At 45.1% G+C, this 18,195-nt stretch overlaps 3 protein-coding genes across 3 annotated transcripts; 1 reads left to right on the forward strand and 2 right to left on the reverse strand.

Moving 5' to 3' along the window:
- The first annotated feature begins 915 nt into the window (after nt 1-915).
- On the forward strand, nt 916-2,401 carry LOC123051678 (momilactone A synthase). The gene is made up of 2 exons (XM_044474640.1): nt 916-1,133; nt 1,283-2,401. Exons 1-2 carry the CDS (start codon nt 1,105-1,107, stop codon nt 2,166-2,168), a joined length of 915 nt encoding a protein of 304 aa, XP_044330575.1. The 5' UTR covers nt 916-1,104; the 3' UTR covers nt 2,169-2,401.
- A 1,903-nt stretch (nt 2,402-4,304) lies between these two features.
- On the reverse strand, nt 4,305-8,391 carry LOC123051677 (probable membrane-associated 30 kDa protein, chloroplastic). The gene is made up of 11 exons (XM_044474639.1): nt 8,110-8,391; nt 7,350-7,478; nt 7,149-7,259; nt 6,815-6,879; nt 6,651-6,732; nt 6,293-6,367; nt 6,056-6,126; nt 5,892-5,974; nt 5,118-5,182; nt 4,963-5,037; nt 4,305-4,717 (listed from the first exon to the last, which is right to left on the reverse strand). Exons 1-11 carry the CDS (start codon nt 8,257-8,259, stop codon nt 4,622-4,624), a joined length of 1,002 nt encoding a protein of 333 aa, XP_044330574.1. The 5' UTR covers nt 8,260-8,391; the 3' UTR covers nt 4,305-4,621.
- Nucleotides 8,392-10,737: 2,346 nt separating this feature from the next.
- Nucleotides 10,738-12,088, reverse strand: LOC123048798 (momilactone A synthase). Its single transcript, XM_044471827.1, has 2 exons — nt 11,936-12,088; nt 10,738-11,843 (listed from the first exon to the last, which is right to left on the reverse strand). The coding sequence occupies exons 1-2, from the start codon at nt 11,965-11,967 to the stop codon at nt 10,937-10,939; spliced, it is 939 nt and encodes a 312-aa protein (XP_044327762.1). The 5' UTR covers nt 11,968-12,088; the 3' UTR covers nt 10,738-10,936.
- Nucleotides 12,089-18,195: the final 6,107 nt, after the last annotated feature.

Consider the following 18,195-nt stretch of genomic DNA (forward strand, 5'->3'; position numbering starts at 1 on the left):
GTCATCGGAGGAGGAGATCATGCCGGTCATCCAATGGACAGCACACGCCTGCTCCTTCGATAGCCGGGCCGCCTTTGCTTTGGCTGCCGCATCCTCCGCCGCCTTGCACTCCGACTGCTCGATCGCGAGCCGGATTGCCTTGGCGAGTGATCGGCGGAGGACCGCAGCGAGGAGCTGGTCGTCCAAATCTACCGGCGCGCGCACGCGGGATCTGCGGGAGGACATCACTTCCGCCACCGCCACCCTCAACCTTTCCCCGCTGCCTCTCGCGGCATGCGGCGCGAGCCTCCGATTTCAATGTATACCTCTGCGTTCACGGCGGCACCAACACAGGCACGAGGACCCAGTGGTGGCTGGGGACGCTAGCAGGAGCAGGTGCGGAAAGGGGCGGGGGCGGCGGACCGGGAGCTGCGAGGGCGCAATGGGCCAGCGTCGTTGTCTGCACTACGCCACCGAGTGATGTGGGACAGCGCGGGCCCAGATCTTCCGTTGCCGCCCTTGTCCAGTTGCGACCGGCGCTGCGGATGCGTACAGCGAACTCCTCATCGTCGTCCGCCTTCACCTCACGTTGCAGCGACTCTCGGTCGATGAGGTCTTTGCTACCAGACACTGCGTTGCGGGAGCTCGACATTGAATCAGAAAGGCAAGGGGACGAGGAAAGGAGATGGAGAGTGCAGTAGAGACGAAGAGTGTGGTTTGACCCGGGTCTAGGGTTCATCTGGGTGGTATTTGTGGGATCCGGGTGGGCCGGTTTAACGTGGCGGACGCGTCTGAGCCTCCACAATCCTCAAATTCGTCTCAGATTTAGGATGGGTTTGAGAGGGGCCGGTTCGTATAAGGCCGGTTTAGGGAAGACTGGCTTGGTCACGTTTTCTAACCGGGGCACTGACCGGGCGATTCGCATGGGTAGTTTGGGGAGCCTGGCCGCAGATGCTCCCTTGTCAATGATCAAGAGGGAGCTGCGAGCGGGACGTACGTACTTGGCGGGCCGGCGTCTTGATAAATCCCCTCGCCAAGTCACAGTATCTCACACACACACACACACACACACACACACAGGACACACATCAACTTGAAAGGAGAAAGCTCCGAAGATCCACGAACATGTTCCTAGGGGTGCAGGCCGTCCTCAGGTACGATAAGGTGCATTCTGATTTCTGAACAAGAACAAATCGATATCCGACCCTGCCCGGCGCGTGTTCCTGGATTACGAATAAGAAGTGAAGCACGATATGATCTCTCACACCCGAATTTCTATGTGTTTGTCTGCGTGTGTCTGCAGGAGAAATGCCGTTCCTGGGCCGGCCGCGCTGGCTCGCTTCGTCAGCCACTGTGGCTACTCCACGGCCTCCAACTCCCAAAGGTTGGCCGGGAAGGTGGCCGTGATCACCGGTGCCGCCAGAGGCATCGGCAAGGCGACCGCCGCGGAGTTCGTCAGGAACGGCGCCAAGGTCATCCTCACCGACATCCAGGACGACCTCGGCCGCGCCGTCGCCGCCCAGCTCGGCCCGGACGCGGCCTACGCCCGCTGCGACGTCACGGACGAGGCGCAGGTCGCTGCGGCCGTCGACCTCGCGGTGGCGCGCCACGGCCGGCTCGACATCATGCACAACCACGCCGGCGTCACCGGGCGGATGGTCCTGGACTCCGTCGGGTCCCTCGACCTCGCCGACTTCGACCGCACCATGGCCACCAACGCCCGGTCCGCCGTCGCCGGGATCAAGCACGCGGCGCGCGTGATGGTGCCGCGCCGGAGCGGGTGCATCATCTGCACGGCGAGCACCGCGGGGGTGCTGGGCGGCATCATCGCGCCCACGTACGGCATCTCCAAGGCCGCCGTCATCGGCGCCGTGCGCGCGTTCGCCGGGGAGCTGGGCCGCCACGGGGTGCGCGTGAACGCCATTTCGCCGCACGGCATAGCCACGCAGTTCGGGCTTGGCGGGCTGGCACAGCTGTTCCCGGAGGCGAGCGAGGAGGAGCTGAGGCGGATGGTGGAGACGGGCATGAACGAGATGGGCGGCGGGACGGTGCTGGAGGTGGAGGACATCGCCAGGGCCGCCGTGTACCTGGCGTCCGACGAGGCCAAGTACGTCAACGGGCACAACCTCGTCGTCGACGGCGGGTGCACGGTGTGGAAGGGGGCCAACAAGCCGGCACCGGCGCAGTAAGACACGTGGTTTACTCCGTACTACAAGTGTGCCGTAGTAGTGAGTCGACGGTGCAGAGCCCGGGCGTACTAAGTCATTGTTGTCATGACTAGTTGAGATTTGATTAGGTTGATTAATGAGTTGATCCACATCCACCAGTCAAGTGTGCCGGCAGTTAGGCTTTGCCAAACGAAGCAACGGTTGCTCGCATGCTGGCGTTGCAATAAAGGTGAAAAAAAAGTTTTTTTTTGCTAGAAAGTTTTTTTTTTCGGAAAAACTTCCAATCTATTCATCTTCAATCATGGCAGTATAACGAACATCAGAAATAAAAATTACATCCAGATCCGTAGACCACCTAGCGACGACTACAAGCATCGAAGTGAGCCGAAGGCGTGCCGCCGTCATCGCCCCTCCATCGCCGGAGCCGGGCACAACTTGTTGTAGTAGACAGTCGGGAAGTCGTCGTGCTAAGGCCCCATAGGACCAGCACCCCAGAACAGCAACCGCCGCCGATGAAAAATAACGTAGATCGGAAGGATCCAAACCAAAGACACACGAACGTGGACGAACAACGACGAGATCCGAGCAAATCCACCAAAGATAGATCTGCCGGAGACACACCTCCACACGCCCACCAACGATGCTAGACGCACCACCGAAACGGGGACTAGGCGGGGAGACCTTTATTCCATCTTCAGGGAGCCGCCGCCGTCTCGCCTTCCTGAGTAGGACACAAACCCTAACAAGATTGAAAAAAAGACTAAAAACGGAGCCCTCCCGCTGGCCCTTGCCAGGATCCACCACGCCTCCATGGCCCTAGGGCCACCAGAGATGAGGCGGACCTGCCCCGGCGCCGACGAGAGGCACGAACCCTAACTTCCTTTCTTGGAGGAGGAGGAGGAGGCAAAGCCGTAGGGTAAATAAAACTGCAACAGAGTTCATTTCATTTTCAACCCAGTTGTAGACGCAGATCCTTCAAAAAAATCGCAAACGCAGACGCTCACACACAGGTAGATCTACACTGCAAGTTATGAGCACGACATGTCGAAAGAGCTTTTTCATCACAGGAAAGGATAGAAGGAGATTGAGAGGTGAGAATTCCTTGCTCCTTCGAGCCGTTGTCATCGTCCCTTCACCATTCATCCGCCACTGATATCTACATGAAATTCTTGGCGAGATGTCAGTATCCTAAAGGGTGTGGTTAGGTCTCAATCAACTGAGATTTAACCAAGTCTCGGTCAAGTGACATAACATGCAAAAGAAAAAAAGAAAAGGAAAAAATTGAAAAGAAAATTTTGCATGAATTTTAATGTAAGATCTCATAGATATAGCATTGATTGAGACTTCGTTAAGTTTCAGTCGACTGAGACTTAGCAAGACTGTATCCTAAATCCTGTTTTATAGGTTGCTTGATTCGGATATCCACATGAAATTCTTGGTGAGGTGTCAGTATCCTCAATCCATAGCAAGACGCAACGTGTATTGTCTGTGACTTAAAACAGTGGAGACAGATGCAGTACAACGCACTTGGTGGGGTTCCTTCTGCCAAAGGCTTACTCCAGCAACCATGATTGCCATGTGTTTTCATTTAAGATTTTGCATGATCTCAGTCGATGTAACTGGTAGCACACAAGATAGTTGATGAAGTACGCAATCAACTAAAGATGGAATTTGAAATGAGAATTTGGGCAAAACCAAAAATTTCCTTGGGCCTTTAACTCGAACACCTTAACCCTGGTGTGATGGTACTCCAATCCACAAAATATTGGATAAATTCAATATGCCAGGTCATATCCATCTAAAACTCCAATGATTGTTTGACCTCTAGACGTAGATAAAGATCCATTCAGGCCATGGGAAGATGAAGAAGAGGTGTCGGGACCCGAGGTTTCATACCTGAGAACTTGCCCAGAGATGAGAGCCGAGTGTCTCAATCCTGATATCAACTTTGTTACTGTGTGGTGCAGCAGCAGCTGCTGCATCTTTTTTTAAACATCTGCCTGGCAATATTTGAGATGATACAAGCACCATTAAGTACGAACTGAGGCGCAGATTTACAGAGTCCAAACTCCAAAAGGAGGTAGGATGTACAATCAAGACGGTAAGTGTGGCATCTCCTGACTTGCGTTCGAGTTGAAGCATCAGAACTCAACTGGATCACTGGGTCAAATTTTTCATACATGTTATGACACCAACCAAATGGTATAAGGTACACAAGGGTGGGCAATTTAGGCTCTCGGCTAAGCTCTATGAATATTAGTGATTTACACTGAGGTAATGGTTAACTGTACAATGTCATTCACAGGAAAAATGCAGAGAATCTTCACATCGACGCCTTCATACCTTTACCACAAAAGAAACACATGCATTGAAGGTTCAAACGCGCATTGGACAAATCTGCAGGCTATACTCTCTTCTGGGGTTCTCTGACTGATATCTCATCAAGCCCGGTGCACGGACATGTCCTGTAAAATCTAATAATCGTTGGCCTTCTCCCGCAGCTCATTTAACTCCCTCTCGATATCCCTGTCTCGAGGAGTAGCGGTTCTACCTTGAGGAAGTTCACCTTTCTGCCGTTGACATGAAATTATAGTCATGCAGCATGGAACGAACAGGAAGCACTTACTAGATTATTATTTTTGTTTTTTTAGTTGGCTGGCAGCTTATGATCCATGTTTGCATATCCTACTCTATTTCTCCAGTGATTATGTGCATGCCATAGTGCACATGCCAGCAGAAGAGAGGAAAATCTAAAACACACAGGTTTTAACTTGAAAGTCAATTATAGTTTTCAGTACAAAAAAATGACACATACCAAAGAGCTCCCAGACAGTTCTTTTCTCATTTGTGCAAGATCATCATCAACCGATGTAGTCTCAAGCATAGCGAACTGCCCACAAATAAATACTGGTGATCAGATCTTATTACAAAAAGGAATGTTACTAAAAAGTATGCAGTTTCCAATTTTACCTTTCCTTCTAGATCATCTGCTCCTAACTGACCAAGTGCCTCAGCTTGGGATTCCATCGTCATAACTAAAAGCATAAAAAACACTACTTGTAAGAAAAAAGTGTTCAAATAATTTTCCATGAGATATCACTTGCCGCTGATGAACACAAGCAATAAGAGAGGCTAGTGCATATGCCATTCTAACCAATTGAAAAAACATACGAAAAAGAAGAATTAAAGACATAATTTGCCAAGGTCATGCTCAGAACAACTCAAGTGAGAAATCAGACCATATGCCAATCAAAACAATTATTATAAAAACTCAAATTTCATTCGTGTGTTCGAAGTTATGTGCGGTTGTACAAGTGGCTGAACTTCTCATCGCTAGAAAATTACCACCCAAAAAAGGCAAGTAAAACAAAAATTGAAATGTGCTTCTATGATGCCACAGCCAGCAATAAAAGAAGGTTCTAATTGCTACCTGCTGCATTATGAATATTTCGGCACTGATATTAATTTGATAACATTTTGAGGTTCTAGCCTCTACTCGGTCATAAAGGTAACTTGCTGACTACTAGTGTGTTTATTGCTTAGTATGGCAGCTTGTAACTGTATACTGAGATGCTTTAACTTGAACCATAACAATAAAGATATCTATGTCTATGTTTGATATAGAGCATGACCTCTGGCCTAAGCCGAAATTATTGTCCATAGCCACCACAAAAACACGGACATGATACTATACACAAAAGATGAAAAACGCTGGTGAGACAAAATCAGTAATGAAGAGAATACCTTTTTCCTCCATTTTCTCAAATGCCGACAGGGCACTACTTGTATTCACATTCCCCAACATTTCACTCACTTTTGTTGCAGTTCTGTAAAAAAGGCCAATTGTCAGAGCATCCAAACTATGAAGTAGCAGATGGTCAAACAATCAACAAAGGAAAGACGCATACTTGGCTGATTGAGCACGGGCTTTTAGGGTATCCTTTTTCTGCCTGGCCTCTGCTATTTTGCTCTCAAGAAGCTACAGAATGATGTAATCAATATGTTAACAAAGGTGCATAACAAATACCTATTAAATGTGAATACGTACTGTCCAGCCTGTGCTGCACGTGGGCCCAGAAAGATATAGATTTATATGACATGCATAATGCACATAGCGAAAAGAGCATTCCAGCTATTATGTTCACCTTGGTATTTGAAACAAGATTTTCAACAACACTCCTCTGCTGATCAAGCTGGGTCTTTAAGGAGCTTGCATTGTCCTAAGTACAGAAACAAACAAATAACCATGAGTTTAATATTCAAATTAACATGCGTTGCATGCAAGAACTTTGCTTCTAAAAACATGTAAGATCTTTACTAAATAAATGTAACACCTATATACAACATACATGTTAATGCCATAAGAAGGTACAAAGGTACAACACATTACACACCACCAGAAAGAATTATATTTTCTACCAGCAAGTAACTCCCTACACTGTAGCTAAATAGTGTGACTGGGCAGACATTTGATCCAAAACTCTAGATCTAAATGATACCTACAGCATATGATTTACGGCGTTTCAGGGCTTCACGTGCAAGCTCCTCATCGCCCTTTTGAAGAGCAAGTTGAGCCCTCCGATACCTACAATTGTAAGAACATATTCATCCTGTAAAAAAAAGATGGGGCTCAAAGTAAGCTTTAGAGTTATGGATAACATGATTACCAGTCAGCATCAGCTTGTTGAGCCGCTTTGCACTTGTTCTCAAGCCGCTTTTGGGATGCCAAGACCTTCCAAAACAAAAATCCATATTAGGAGGTAAAATGAAATAGAACATGTATAACACGCTCACATTTTCATTTAAATAATTATACAGGGAGGCCCAACAAACATACAAGAATCTGGTACATGAGAGGCAGATAACCAAAAAAGCAACAAAATCCTAAAGAACATGTAGCAAGGACTGTTTAAGATAACAGAACAGAAAAAAAAAAGAATAGAAAAAAGAGCATGTACTGTCAGTTATCAAATTTTGTGATTAAGTACAGTCACAACAAACCTGTGCAGTGGCCTGCCGCATCTTTATTAAATCATCATTCATCTCCAGAACCGCCTGATCTAGGATCTTCTCGGGGTCTTCAAATGAACTAATAACTGCATTTGCATAGGACTAGATAACCAAGAGGTCACAGAGCTCCCATTAATTGAATACAAAACTTTGCTAATGCATAATGAGGTAATGATCAAGGGTATCACTCACCCTGGCAACCCTGGTTAATCTATCGAAGAGGTTACTCCGTATGACATTGCACTTATATCTCTTGACATTTGGTTGGCGGCGGAGCCTGAATTTTGCCGTGAGGGGGGCCGAGAAGATATGCGAATTCATCTACACAATGTCATCATAATGTAGATGCTTTGAGCTACTCATAGAAACAAAAGAACATCAAAGAACAATTTGAGTTTGAAATAACCATGATGGAGCTTAATTTGCACACACTTAATTCTTTTTCAAAGTCACTAAATGGCAAGGCCTAGTGCGCATTTATACGGGGTTATAGTTTACCAAGTCAATGGTGTTGCGATGAAAACTAGACATGCGCATGAATCAGTTGATCAAGAGCTAAACTCGCAAGACAGATGAAACATTGGAACATTCTTCTGGGGAAATTGGTCTACTTCTGCATAACATGCCTCCTCGAATGTTCAATAGAATTACATTGTCTACAACATACAGCATGTGTGCATGGATAATGAATGAAATCTTATGCTTTGCAGCTTGCACTGCTACTTACTCAGGTCGAGATTAGTACTAGCGAAGCTATAACCCATGCATCTTATTCAAAATCAGGGATACGCAGGATTGATTAGGGTCGGGGGGGGGGGGGGGGGGGGGGGGCGCTGCTTGCACAGCTCAAAGCTCCATTACAGGATTGGCTCGGGCTCGGGCTCCATCTAGATTGGGGTTCGAATTTCATCCCCTCATTCTCTGTTCGATTATCAAGATAGGAGCGGCGTACCGCAGGCGCCGTTGACGCCGTCCTCGCCATCGCCACCGCCACTCGACCGTGTTGTCGCCGGAGCCGGAGGGTGGGCGGCGCAGGGGAGATGTGCGGGTGGGCCGCTGGGCGGGACGGAGCGGTGGGCAGGCGGCGCACCGAGAGGAGCATGAGGGCCGGTGGGGTGGAAGGAGCGGCGGCGCCGGCGAGGTAGGGCAGGGAGAAGGCGGAGCACGGCTGAGCTCGGGGAACGGTGGTACGCAGCGAGGGAGAAGTAGTGGCTGGGCTGGCCCAAACCTTATCTTTCTCGCATTTCTTTCTATTTTTAATGGAAAATCAGATCTTTTTTGTCTATAAATATCCTATATTGACAATATAAGTACAGTAGTATACGAATGTTGAAATCAAAAACAGACATGTGCTAGCTAATTTCTCTTTTAATAAGACTTATTGTTTTAGACCCCTTAGCTCGCGAACTTTCGTCATAAGGGGTGGCATTTGCGTACGATTTCGCTGCCAATTTTAGTTGTGAGGGGTGACAATTTTTGTAGAGCGACATTACAGTTTCTGTAAGAGACAGCGATTTTTTATTTAAAATTGCCACTGTTTTATCTCTTCTCAAAACTAAAACTGTCATCAAAAGGGGTTCGTTTGTCTTCCCTCTCCCATCGAACGTTAGACAAAAAAGATTTCCGCTAGTTTATGGATGGACGAGCCTCTAGATTTTCTGATTACTAAGCTCGTAGATGATGTATCCTTACTTTATAATTAATAAATTTATCCATAATGATCTTCCCTAGGAAAATAGACAACATGATACATCATGCCAGTGTAACCACGGCCGGCAAGACTGGTTAGCTATCATAAAACCAACAATCAACTATCATTCACCGTCTTTTCTTCGGGTCCGATGATTGGACGATTTGGCTTTGCTTACGGATTTCTTTGGTTCGGCCATGGGTTTAAAGAAAACAATTATGGAAAATTAGATGTAAGTTTTATCTTATGAGAAAGTTGTAAAATCTTTGGTAACTAGATGTCGAATTGTGGCCATGAAGACAATGTCTCAAATATCTATGATATCATATCATAACACGATGTTGGTTAGAGTTCAAGATCACTATCTTTATATAGTGGCCAAAACATCCTTATCCAAAGTTTTTGTAGAAGAAATTAAAGTGATTTTTACTCTATCATGATCCTCCAACCAAACATCGTATTACTATTCAGGATACCAATTTTTGTTCCCCTAATGAGACACTCAACTGGGCAATGTCGTTTTATTCTATTCCAATTCCAATATTGGGGTGTGCTTTGGTACACCCTTCCCCTCGACCCAATTTTGTTGAAAGGGTACTTTCATCCAATACACGAAGTAGGAGATTTATCCTCAATTACCGCCTAATTATTAGTGTTTCACACCTAAGCTCCATCTAGAACATGCCTGACATCTTCGCGGGCACAGAGTAGCCTGTGAGCTACAGAGTTGGTGTGCTCCAGGAAGTCGTAGACCACCTCTAGCACCTACAACCTCCTGCTAAGCTCGAATATCTCCTCCTTCAACATGGCATGGTCGTCACTCTCGGCGATGTTGATGACCACATTGTTATCTCCATAGTGGTTTTCACGGCATCATAGTGAGTCATTCCCTTGGTCAACTCGGTAGACTAAAGTTGTTGCCATTTCATGAAATTGTCCTCGTTCCTCACGCACCTCGTAACCACTGAAGCTCTTGTCTTGCCCTCCTCCTCGTCGCCGCCAACTTGTTCTTCTTCGGCGTCAATGGGCCCGGTTCTCAAGGCGAGCCGACTTCTATTTGAGAACCAACAAAGCTCTTCCGTCAGCATCCTCAGCTCCTTCTAGACTGCGTATTCTCATCAATGTCGAAACCATCAGAGGTGTGTACCAAAGCAGTTCAATTGGATTCTACCATAAAAAAAATACACCAATATACACAGGTAAGGATGTCATTTTTACCCGTGTGAATGATACGAATGTGTGCCCGACTCGCATCGACAGTGTTCGGGCACATTAATCCGTGGGTACAATTATTTGCCCACCACTGACATGCCTCAAGCCTATAGGTACAACTCATGGAGAGTGCCAAACCCTATGGGTACAACTCTTTGACCACCACTGACATGACTGAAGCCAACACAACAATCTCCTAACCTATCAAAGTCACACACTTTAATCGTAACATGTGAGCATGTCCATGAAGCCGTTCGTTTGATCTTTTGGCTGAACTTCTCTGTTTGAAAGGCTGAATCTCGTTTATTTGACCCATGAAACTAAGTTTAAATTTTTTTTTTTCTGAAACCAGTTCAATTCCGTATTTTCTTTTCTATCAAAAGTCTATTTCGTAAATGTGTTGAACTGTCTGTTACCATGTGATATATGTGATAAGCAATTCAAACAATTAAAAAAGAAAGTACTCGTTGTTTATACATCGAAGATATGAGCACGTGCATTCAATGGGAGGATGCGTGTCGACCATAAAAGAAAAGAAAAAAAATAATGAATGCGATGATTTTGTCAATCTCAAAATGATATGCTGGCTCAGTCTTTCAGATGTGCTTATAGACGTAGGGCGTGTATGGGTGTGTTCATAGGGGGTGAGTATATGCTCGCAACTTTGATTGTACCGTGTTAAAAAATATGGGCACGGTCATGATTTTTACTCGCTGGGTCTGAACAGACATTGGTGCTACGAGCATGTCTGACAACAGCTGCTGTCTGCAACTACTGATGAGACCAAAGTACTGCACTGTTTCTTTCTCTTCAGATTTATATTCGCTCGCTCTGTTCCTTGGTAATTTCTTGTAACCCGACACGATTCCCGCCGTCGTCAGTTCGCCGGCACGTTGAGCGGCTTCGCCACGGAGAACCCGCCGTCCACCATAAGATTATGCCCGGTGATGTACCTGGCATCGTCGGACGCCAGGAACACCGCCGCCCTCGCGACGTCCTCCGCGCGCAGCACCACGCCGCCGCCCATCTCGTTGAAGTCCTCCTCGAAGACCCGCCTGACCAGCTCCTCCTCCTCCTCGTCGCCGGCACCCCGCGGCGGAAGCCCCAGCATCTCCCTGACGGCGCGCGCGCCCATGGACGTGGCGATGGCGTACGGCGAGATGGCGTTGACCCTGACGCCGCGCGCCGCCAGCTCCGCGGCCGCCGACCGCACCATGCCGACGACGGCCGTCTTGGAGACGCTGTAGGCGTGGGGGGCCGACCCGGCCAGCGCGCCGGCCGTGCTGGAGGTGCAGAGGATGCACCCCTGGCCGCGCGGCGCCATGGCGCGCGCCGCGTGCTTGATGCCGGCGGCCACGCCGCGGAGGTTGACGGCCATGACGCGGTCGAAGTCGGCCATGTCCAGCGACTCGATCGGGGCGGCCGCGTAGCTGCCGCCCGTGATCCCGGCGTTGTTGAACATGACGTCGAGCCGGCCGTGCCGCGCGACGGCGAGGTCCACGGCGGCGGCCACCTGCGCCTCGTCGGTCACGTCGCAGCGGGTGTAGCATGCCGTGTCCGTTCCGCCGAGATCGGCCGCCGCGGCGCGGCCCAGCTCGTCCTGGACGTCGGCGAGGACGACCCTGGCGCCGTTCCGGACGAACTCCGCTGCGGTCGCCTTGCCGATGCCGCTCGCCGCGCCGGTGATGACGGCCACCTTCCCGGCCAGCCTCCGGGAGTCGGAGGATCCAGAGAGGAAGCGAGACGAGCTTCCCGCCCTTCTGGCCGCTCCGCTCCTCGCCGCGCTACACTCTCAGGAAAACAGAACAGGTGAGCAACGCAGCTTCAGAACATCAAAATGGCGGGTTCGCCATTCTTGATGGCATCGTGTGCGTACCTGAGGACGGCGCGCATTGCTGGGAACATCATCTTCGTTCGACAACACCAAACTAGGCTAACCCAAGCCAAATGTAACAAGGCTGGAAATATCTTTATAGTACTATGATAATCTACTACGGAATTGTGCTGAGGGGACAATGCGTGGCTTCTGCGTGTTGAGCAATCCACATCGAGCAAGACGTACTCGGTGGGGGTAGATGATCGACGAGTCGCTGCCATGAACGAGGCGAGGAATCAGAGGGCGCGCGCGTTTCACACGAGTGGACTAAGAAAAATCGTGCTCAGCCCTTGGATACGTATCTATATCTGACCACAGTACTTTTTGTTTGATAGAGTACGATATAGGTACACTAGTGGTGGAGGTTTTGGCTCGATACTCCTGTAAAATGGCTGTGACTATCCAGCAAACTTGTTGTTAAGACTCACTTTCGGATATTGCCTTCGAGGCCGAGCTCCATGGAGCTCGGTTTTGAAAAAATTCAAAATTCGTCAAATTTCATATTTTCTACGTTTCAACAAATTCTGAAAAAAATATAGATATACATGGAGGCATAACACACATGTGTGTAAAATTTCAGGGCAAAATACGTTGAAATGAGGGCCGTGCAAAAAAGACAAATTTTCTCACGCCATGAATTTGTTTCTTTTAACAGGTCGCATTTCAATGTATTTCATCCTGAAATTTTACATACATATACATAACATCCCCGGTGCCTGGCTGAGATGCGTACGTGGTTGAGATGCACCATGGAGCTCGTGCGCCACCGGATGTTATGTATATGGCTGAGATGCACCTTCCCTTGGTCCGCCCGGGCCCTATTGTTCACTTGCCGACTTCCTCTTGGCGCAAATGGGTGGCGGTACGTTGGTTTGTGTTGGCCTTGGGTCTTGGTCTTGTCGTAGAGGTCTCGGCGTTGATTGTGACGTGGCTAGGTTGCTCAGTGACTTGCCTCATCGTCCTTGGCATGAGGTTGTCTAGGGAGCATGTATCTTAGTAGGTAGGGTGGGTGTGCGTGGTGTATGTGGAGGCTAATTCTTGTGATTAGCGTTGTAATGGCCGGAGGCCTTGTATCCAGCTTCTTTGCCGCTTCTTCTTTAATGCTATGATACGCATGCTTGTGCGTATTCGAGAAAAAAAACATCCATATTTATTTGCATAATTTTTTTTCAGATTTTTCTAAAATCAAAAAATTTGAATTTTGTTTTTTTAAAGGCCTCCGTGGAGGCGGAGAGCCAAACGTCCGTTCTCACTCACCTTCTGCATTTATTTCTGAACTTTTAGCGGGTGATGTAAATATTGTTTGATTTTAATAAAATCCATGATGGCCTTTCTCTAAAAATTTAACGGTAGACTAGTGATTGAGATTTTGGCCGGGTACTCAATGAATGCATGGCGCCCCAGATTTTTCTTCTTTCATTTATTTCTTCTTTTTTTACTCCGAGACTGCTCACGAATCTAAAATTCTAAAAAGAATGATCAGGATTTCACAAAAATTTATAATTTTCAAATTTGGTCATAAATTTGAAAGTTGTTCTGTTTTCCCGATGCCACCACTGCCCTATGGATTCCAAGGTCTTCTTGAAGTGAAAAAGACTCCTACATGCGTACGTCTCGAGGTTTTGGTTGGGTACTCAGCAAATGCGCACCCCCCCTTCCTCCCCTGCGCATGATTTGGTCTGCCTCATGTGCAGGCTCGTGGCGCCCCTGACTTTTCTTTCTTTCATTTTTTGTTTCTTTTGTTTTCTACTCTGAGCTTGTTCACGAATCTAACATTAAAAAAAAAAGATCAGGATTTTGCAAAAAATTATTAATTTCAAAGATTCTTCACGAATTTCAAAACTATTTATGTATTAAAAAATTGTTCACAAATTTCAAAAAATGGTCGGGATTTCTTAAATATTCAAGAAACCAAATAATGTTCAAGCATTAAAAATAATCATGAATTTGTAAAAGAATGCAAAAACAAAAATGGTCCGCAATTTCAAAAATTGTTCATGAAATTGAAATGTGTTCACATATTCAAAAAATGTTCAAGAATTAAAAAAGTGTTTGGTATTTCTTGAATATTTAAGAATCTGAATAATGATCATGAATATAAAAAAATCATGAATCTGTAAAATTATATAAAAAATGGTCTTGAATAAAAAAACAAATTTCTGAAAAGTGCATCAATTTAAACAATGTTCGCTGATCCAAAAATGTTCATGAATTCACATAAAGTTCATGTATTTCGGAACATGCTAATCCAAACAAAAATGTGTTCGTGAATTTGAAAAAAAAAGTCCAAATTTCAGAAAACGTTTACGAGTCAAGAACCATTTGTGTATTCAAAAAATATTCATGATTTCAAATCTTCACAAATTTCAAAGATGTTTGGAAGATGAAAAATTAAAAAGGAAAATAAAAAAATGTTCATGATTTTTAAATATACAGAATTTTAGAAAATGTTTGTGAATTTAAAAGATGGTCCTAAATGAAAAGTAAGGAAAAAGAAAAAAGGAAAACTAAAGGGAAATGATCGCTGAACTTGAAAAATGTTCATGATTTCATTAAATATTCATGAATTCAAAAATTGTTCACAAAATTATAAAGGAAAATAAAGGAAAAATGATCGCAATTTTGAAAAATGTTCACAAATTAAAAAAATGATTTCTAGAAATGTTCACGATTTTAGAAAATGTCCATGTATTTGGAAGGTGTTCACAGAATTAAAAAGGGAAAAGGATAAAAAATAAAAAAATAAATGAACAATAAAGAGAAAAGAAAAAACTAACCTGGAAGAAATAAAAACAAAAACAAAAATTGAAATTGAAATGACGAGAAAAACATGAGAAAAAGGCAAAAAAAGAATAAGATAAAAGAAAGAAAAACTAGTCAAAGAAGGTTCTAGAATCTTCCTCAAACCAGTCGGGAAAAAGCCTCCATGGTCCGGCCATACAGAGAACATGCGCACGCCTGGGTTACGCATTAGGTTGTTATTTGGCGATCTATGCGCCAAATAGGACTGGTCGTTTTGGTTGTACTTCCATCTCTCTTGTTTTGCCCCCAACAATGGCCGATGAGTCCCCTTTATCTGCCCAACATGGCTGGTGTATCGAGAGTCCCCTTTATAAGTCGGGTTTCAGTTTTGACTGGTCAACGCTGCTGACATATAGGCCCAGAAGATGGCGACGTGGCTGCTTACATGTGAGACCTGTGATTGTTTTTTCCTATGACGATGTGTCATTTGACCGATCAAAGATTCTGACATGTGGGCCCAATGTTGTGTTGACATGGATGCTCGTAAGCGGCTCCATACGTGGGTGATGTGGCTTCTTACATGTGGGTCCATATGCTTGTGGCGGGGTGCATAACTGTCACAGTATTCTATTTTGGGGCGGTCAATTTGTATTGTATGCAATTGGCTAGCAAATTTGATACAATTTGACTTTTTTTCAATAATTTTCTTATGAATTTGTGCAAAATTTGAATTTCAATGCAAATACATCCCTTGCAGCAGTGACTACATCGCAAATATAACAATTGTTTCTCAGACTGCCTAAGATTTTACAATAGGCAACCATAGCACATAGTCGCAAATAAATTAGACACTTGGACGCAGTTTCATCACCTTCAAACAATGCACTAGTATGATGACTATGTTTTTCAGCTATGGGATATGAATTATTGTGGCAGCATCCTGATGATGTAGTAGAGAGCACCCTCAGTATCTTGAAGAGTCTTTCCGAGAGCAAAAAAATTCTCTTCGTTGCCTTTGAGGATTTCGTGTTCTTTGGTGTAGACTTTAAGTGCAATCTTGGTAGACTAAACCTGTTCATGAAGCACTGCCACGAAAATATTCATGGCCTAAATTTCATCCAGCTTGCGTGGCAGGGTCTTCTTGAGAGCTTGGGGTACTTCCTGCAGGTATACAAGTGTATTCTTCACACATTTTAGGTCACAAGACATACGTTCGTAAAAAACAATGTCACACAGCCAGTAAGTAACTGTAAAATAAATTTATCAAAGATGTAGATTTTGGGTCCTATACAAACGATGCAATCTCAGTAGCGACAAGTCCAGTATCTGGACTGTTGACACTGTCTGTATCTTCAACTTCCTTGTCTGAAGAGATATCCCCTTTTTCCTGTGAGACTACATTCGGCCCCCATGCTAATACCCAGGCTTTAGAATGGGTAAGCTCTAAACCAGCAGGTCCTAGGCCTTTTCCCGCATCATTTGCGACACTTCAGCTGCATTCTCCTTGATATTTTGATGTCTAAGCTTTCTGTAGTCTGTTAATTTGCCTAAAGTACGATAAGAAAGATGAAATGGACCATGAGCGAGTCGTCTGTCTCAAGCTATCGGCAGATCGGCATAATTTAGTACGGGGTATTTTTGTACTCTCTTTGTTATTATTTGTTTTGCCTATTAATTTTGTTAAAATCAAACTTTACACTTTCAATAAGTTGTAGACGATTAACTGTATACTAAACCAACAACAAGGAATATGAATTGAAAGGAGTAACGTACACACCATCAAATCTACCACTAGATTTAGATTGAATGTATTTTCATGTCATATAGATTTGCTATTACATGCGAGTCGGAGAGAGACAGAGTACTAAAAAAAGCCACCATATTCCCTACTCTTAATTACCTCCATCTCCTATCTTAGGGCAACTCCAACGCGCTGCTGTAAACCACTAGTACAAAACAGGGCTTTCGTCACAGGGCAATATTCACATTAGTCCCGATTCAGTCACGAACCGGGACTAATGTGAGCATTGGTCCCAGTTCGTGCGGCTAAGGCATTAGTCCCGGTTGGTGCCACGAACCGGGACTAAAGGGTGCGATGCCCATTAGTACCGGTTGGTGCCACCAACCGGTACTAATGGGCTTTGAGGCATTAGTACCGGTTCATGGCACGAACCGGTACTAAAGGGCCCATCAAACTCTACCCACCCACCCCCCCGGACCGCCTTTTTCAGTTTTAGAAAAAACAAAAGAAAATGATGAAAATGCCAAAAAATAAAATAAAATATGTTTCCCATGTGATATGTGGTCTAGTTGTTGGGAAAATTAACAAATATGAATTTCGACTTTATTTGCAAAATCTCTCTGGAATTTCTTAAAATGGGCATAACTTTTGCATACGAACTCGGATGAAAAAGTTTTTATATGAAAAATCATCTACTCGAAAAGTTACATCCGAAGTTAACACGGGGAACCCCGTTAAACATTTTCAAAATCCTCAAAAACCTAACAGAAAAAAGATACGGGGCTTTTAAGATCTGGAGAGGCAAAAAAATTCAAAAAAATTCAAATTGTGGTCAAACAATGGTCAAAGTAATTATTCTAGAATATTAGTGTTACTAAATAATTATTTCATTTTTTTGAATTTTGGTCAAATCTGGTCAAACTGTGGTCAAACAATGGTCAAACTAATTATTCCAGAAATATTAGTGTTACTAAATAATTATTGTTTTTTAAAACAATAGTTTCAAACTCAAACAGTGAAATGTGTCACTTCATGCTCAAGCTAAATTCCTAAGGGTTAATAGAATTGACATCTTACTATTGTCAGGAAAACAACAAGTGCAGACTTGGAAACGAGGGAGAATAGAACCCGGAAGTTAAGCGTGCTCAGGCTGGAGTAGTGAGAGGATGGGTGACCGTCCGGAAAGTTAGATGATTTGGAATGATGAGAGATTAGAGGATAAATTGAGCAGTGATGAGGGGTGGTGATTAGAGATTAGAGGTTAAAATAATTCAGAAATTTGAAAATCAAATTTTTTTAAAAAAATCGCAAAAAAAAATTTCAAAAAAATATCATAAAATTTCCTTTAGTCCCGGTTGGTAACACAGTTCATTCTAGCGGCCGTCATACATGTCAGACTACAAAAAAAGTTCATAGTCCATGCCGGTACACTTGCCAGTGGTCGGTCGACAGAGTTGCCGACACACAATAAAGACGGACATAATTCAACCATGCCATACATCTTGCTTGGTTCGTATTGGCACCCATGCCGGCATAAAAAAAAGATGACCCTCTCTGGCCATAGATCAACCATCTAGCTCAAGCCTCATCTTTTGCCTCTTTTGGAATCAAACTCTCCTCCTCGAGGACAATTTGCCCAAGTGCGCCGTCATGATCTCCACCTCCTTCACCATGAAAGCGAGCGCTACCTCTTTTGCTTTGGTCTTGGCATTGGCCGCCTCTATCTCGATCTTCTTTGCTTGTATGTCCGCCTCCATCTCGAGCTTCTTCTTTCGTA

This window comes from Triticum aestivum, chromosome 2D, assembly GCF_018294505.1.
Source record: "Triticum aestivum cultivar Chinese Spring chromosome 2D, IWGSC CS RefSeq v2.1, whole genome shotgun sequence".
Classification (NCBI taxonomy): Eukaryota; Viridiplantae; Streptophyta; class Magnoliopsida; order Poales; family Poaceae; genus Triticum; species Triticum aestivum.

What these genes read in the sequence shown, in the direction of transcription:
- LOC123051678 (XM_044474640.1), top strand. Translation starts at nt 1,105, where the DNA reads ATGTTCCTAGGGGTGCAGGCCGTCCTCAG. An exon ending in GGGGTGCAGGCCGTCCTCAG is followed by an intron (nt 1,134 to 1,282) that starts GTACGATAAGGT and finishes GTGTGTCTGCAG; the next exon opens with GAGAAATGCCGTTCCTGGGC.
- LOC123051677 (XM_044474639.1), bottom strand. Translation starts at nt 8,259, where the DNA reads ATGCTCCTCTCGGTGCGCCGCCTGCCCACCGCTCCGTCCCGCCCAGCG. An exon ending in GCCCGTGCTCAATCAGCCAA is followed by an intron (nt 5,975 to 6,055) that starts GTATGCGTCTTT and finishes CCTTTTTTACAG; the next exon opens with AACTGCAACAAAAGTGAGTG. An exon ending in CAGATGATCTAGAAGGAAAG is followed by an intron (nt 5,038 to 5,117) that starts GTAAAATTGGAA and finishes ATTTGTGGGCAG; the next exon opens with TTCGCTATGCTTGAGACTAC.
- LOC123048798 (XM_044471827.1), bottom strand. Translation starts at nt 11,967, where the DNA reads ATGATGTTCCCAGCAATGCGCGCCGTCCTCAG. An exon ending in GCAATGCGCGCCGTCCTCAG is followed by an intron (nt 11,844 to 11,935) that starts GTACGCACACGA and finishes CTGAGAGTGTAG; the next exon opens with CGCGGCGAGGAGCGGAGCGG.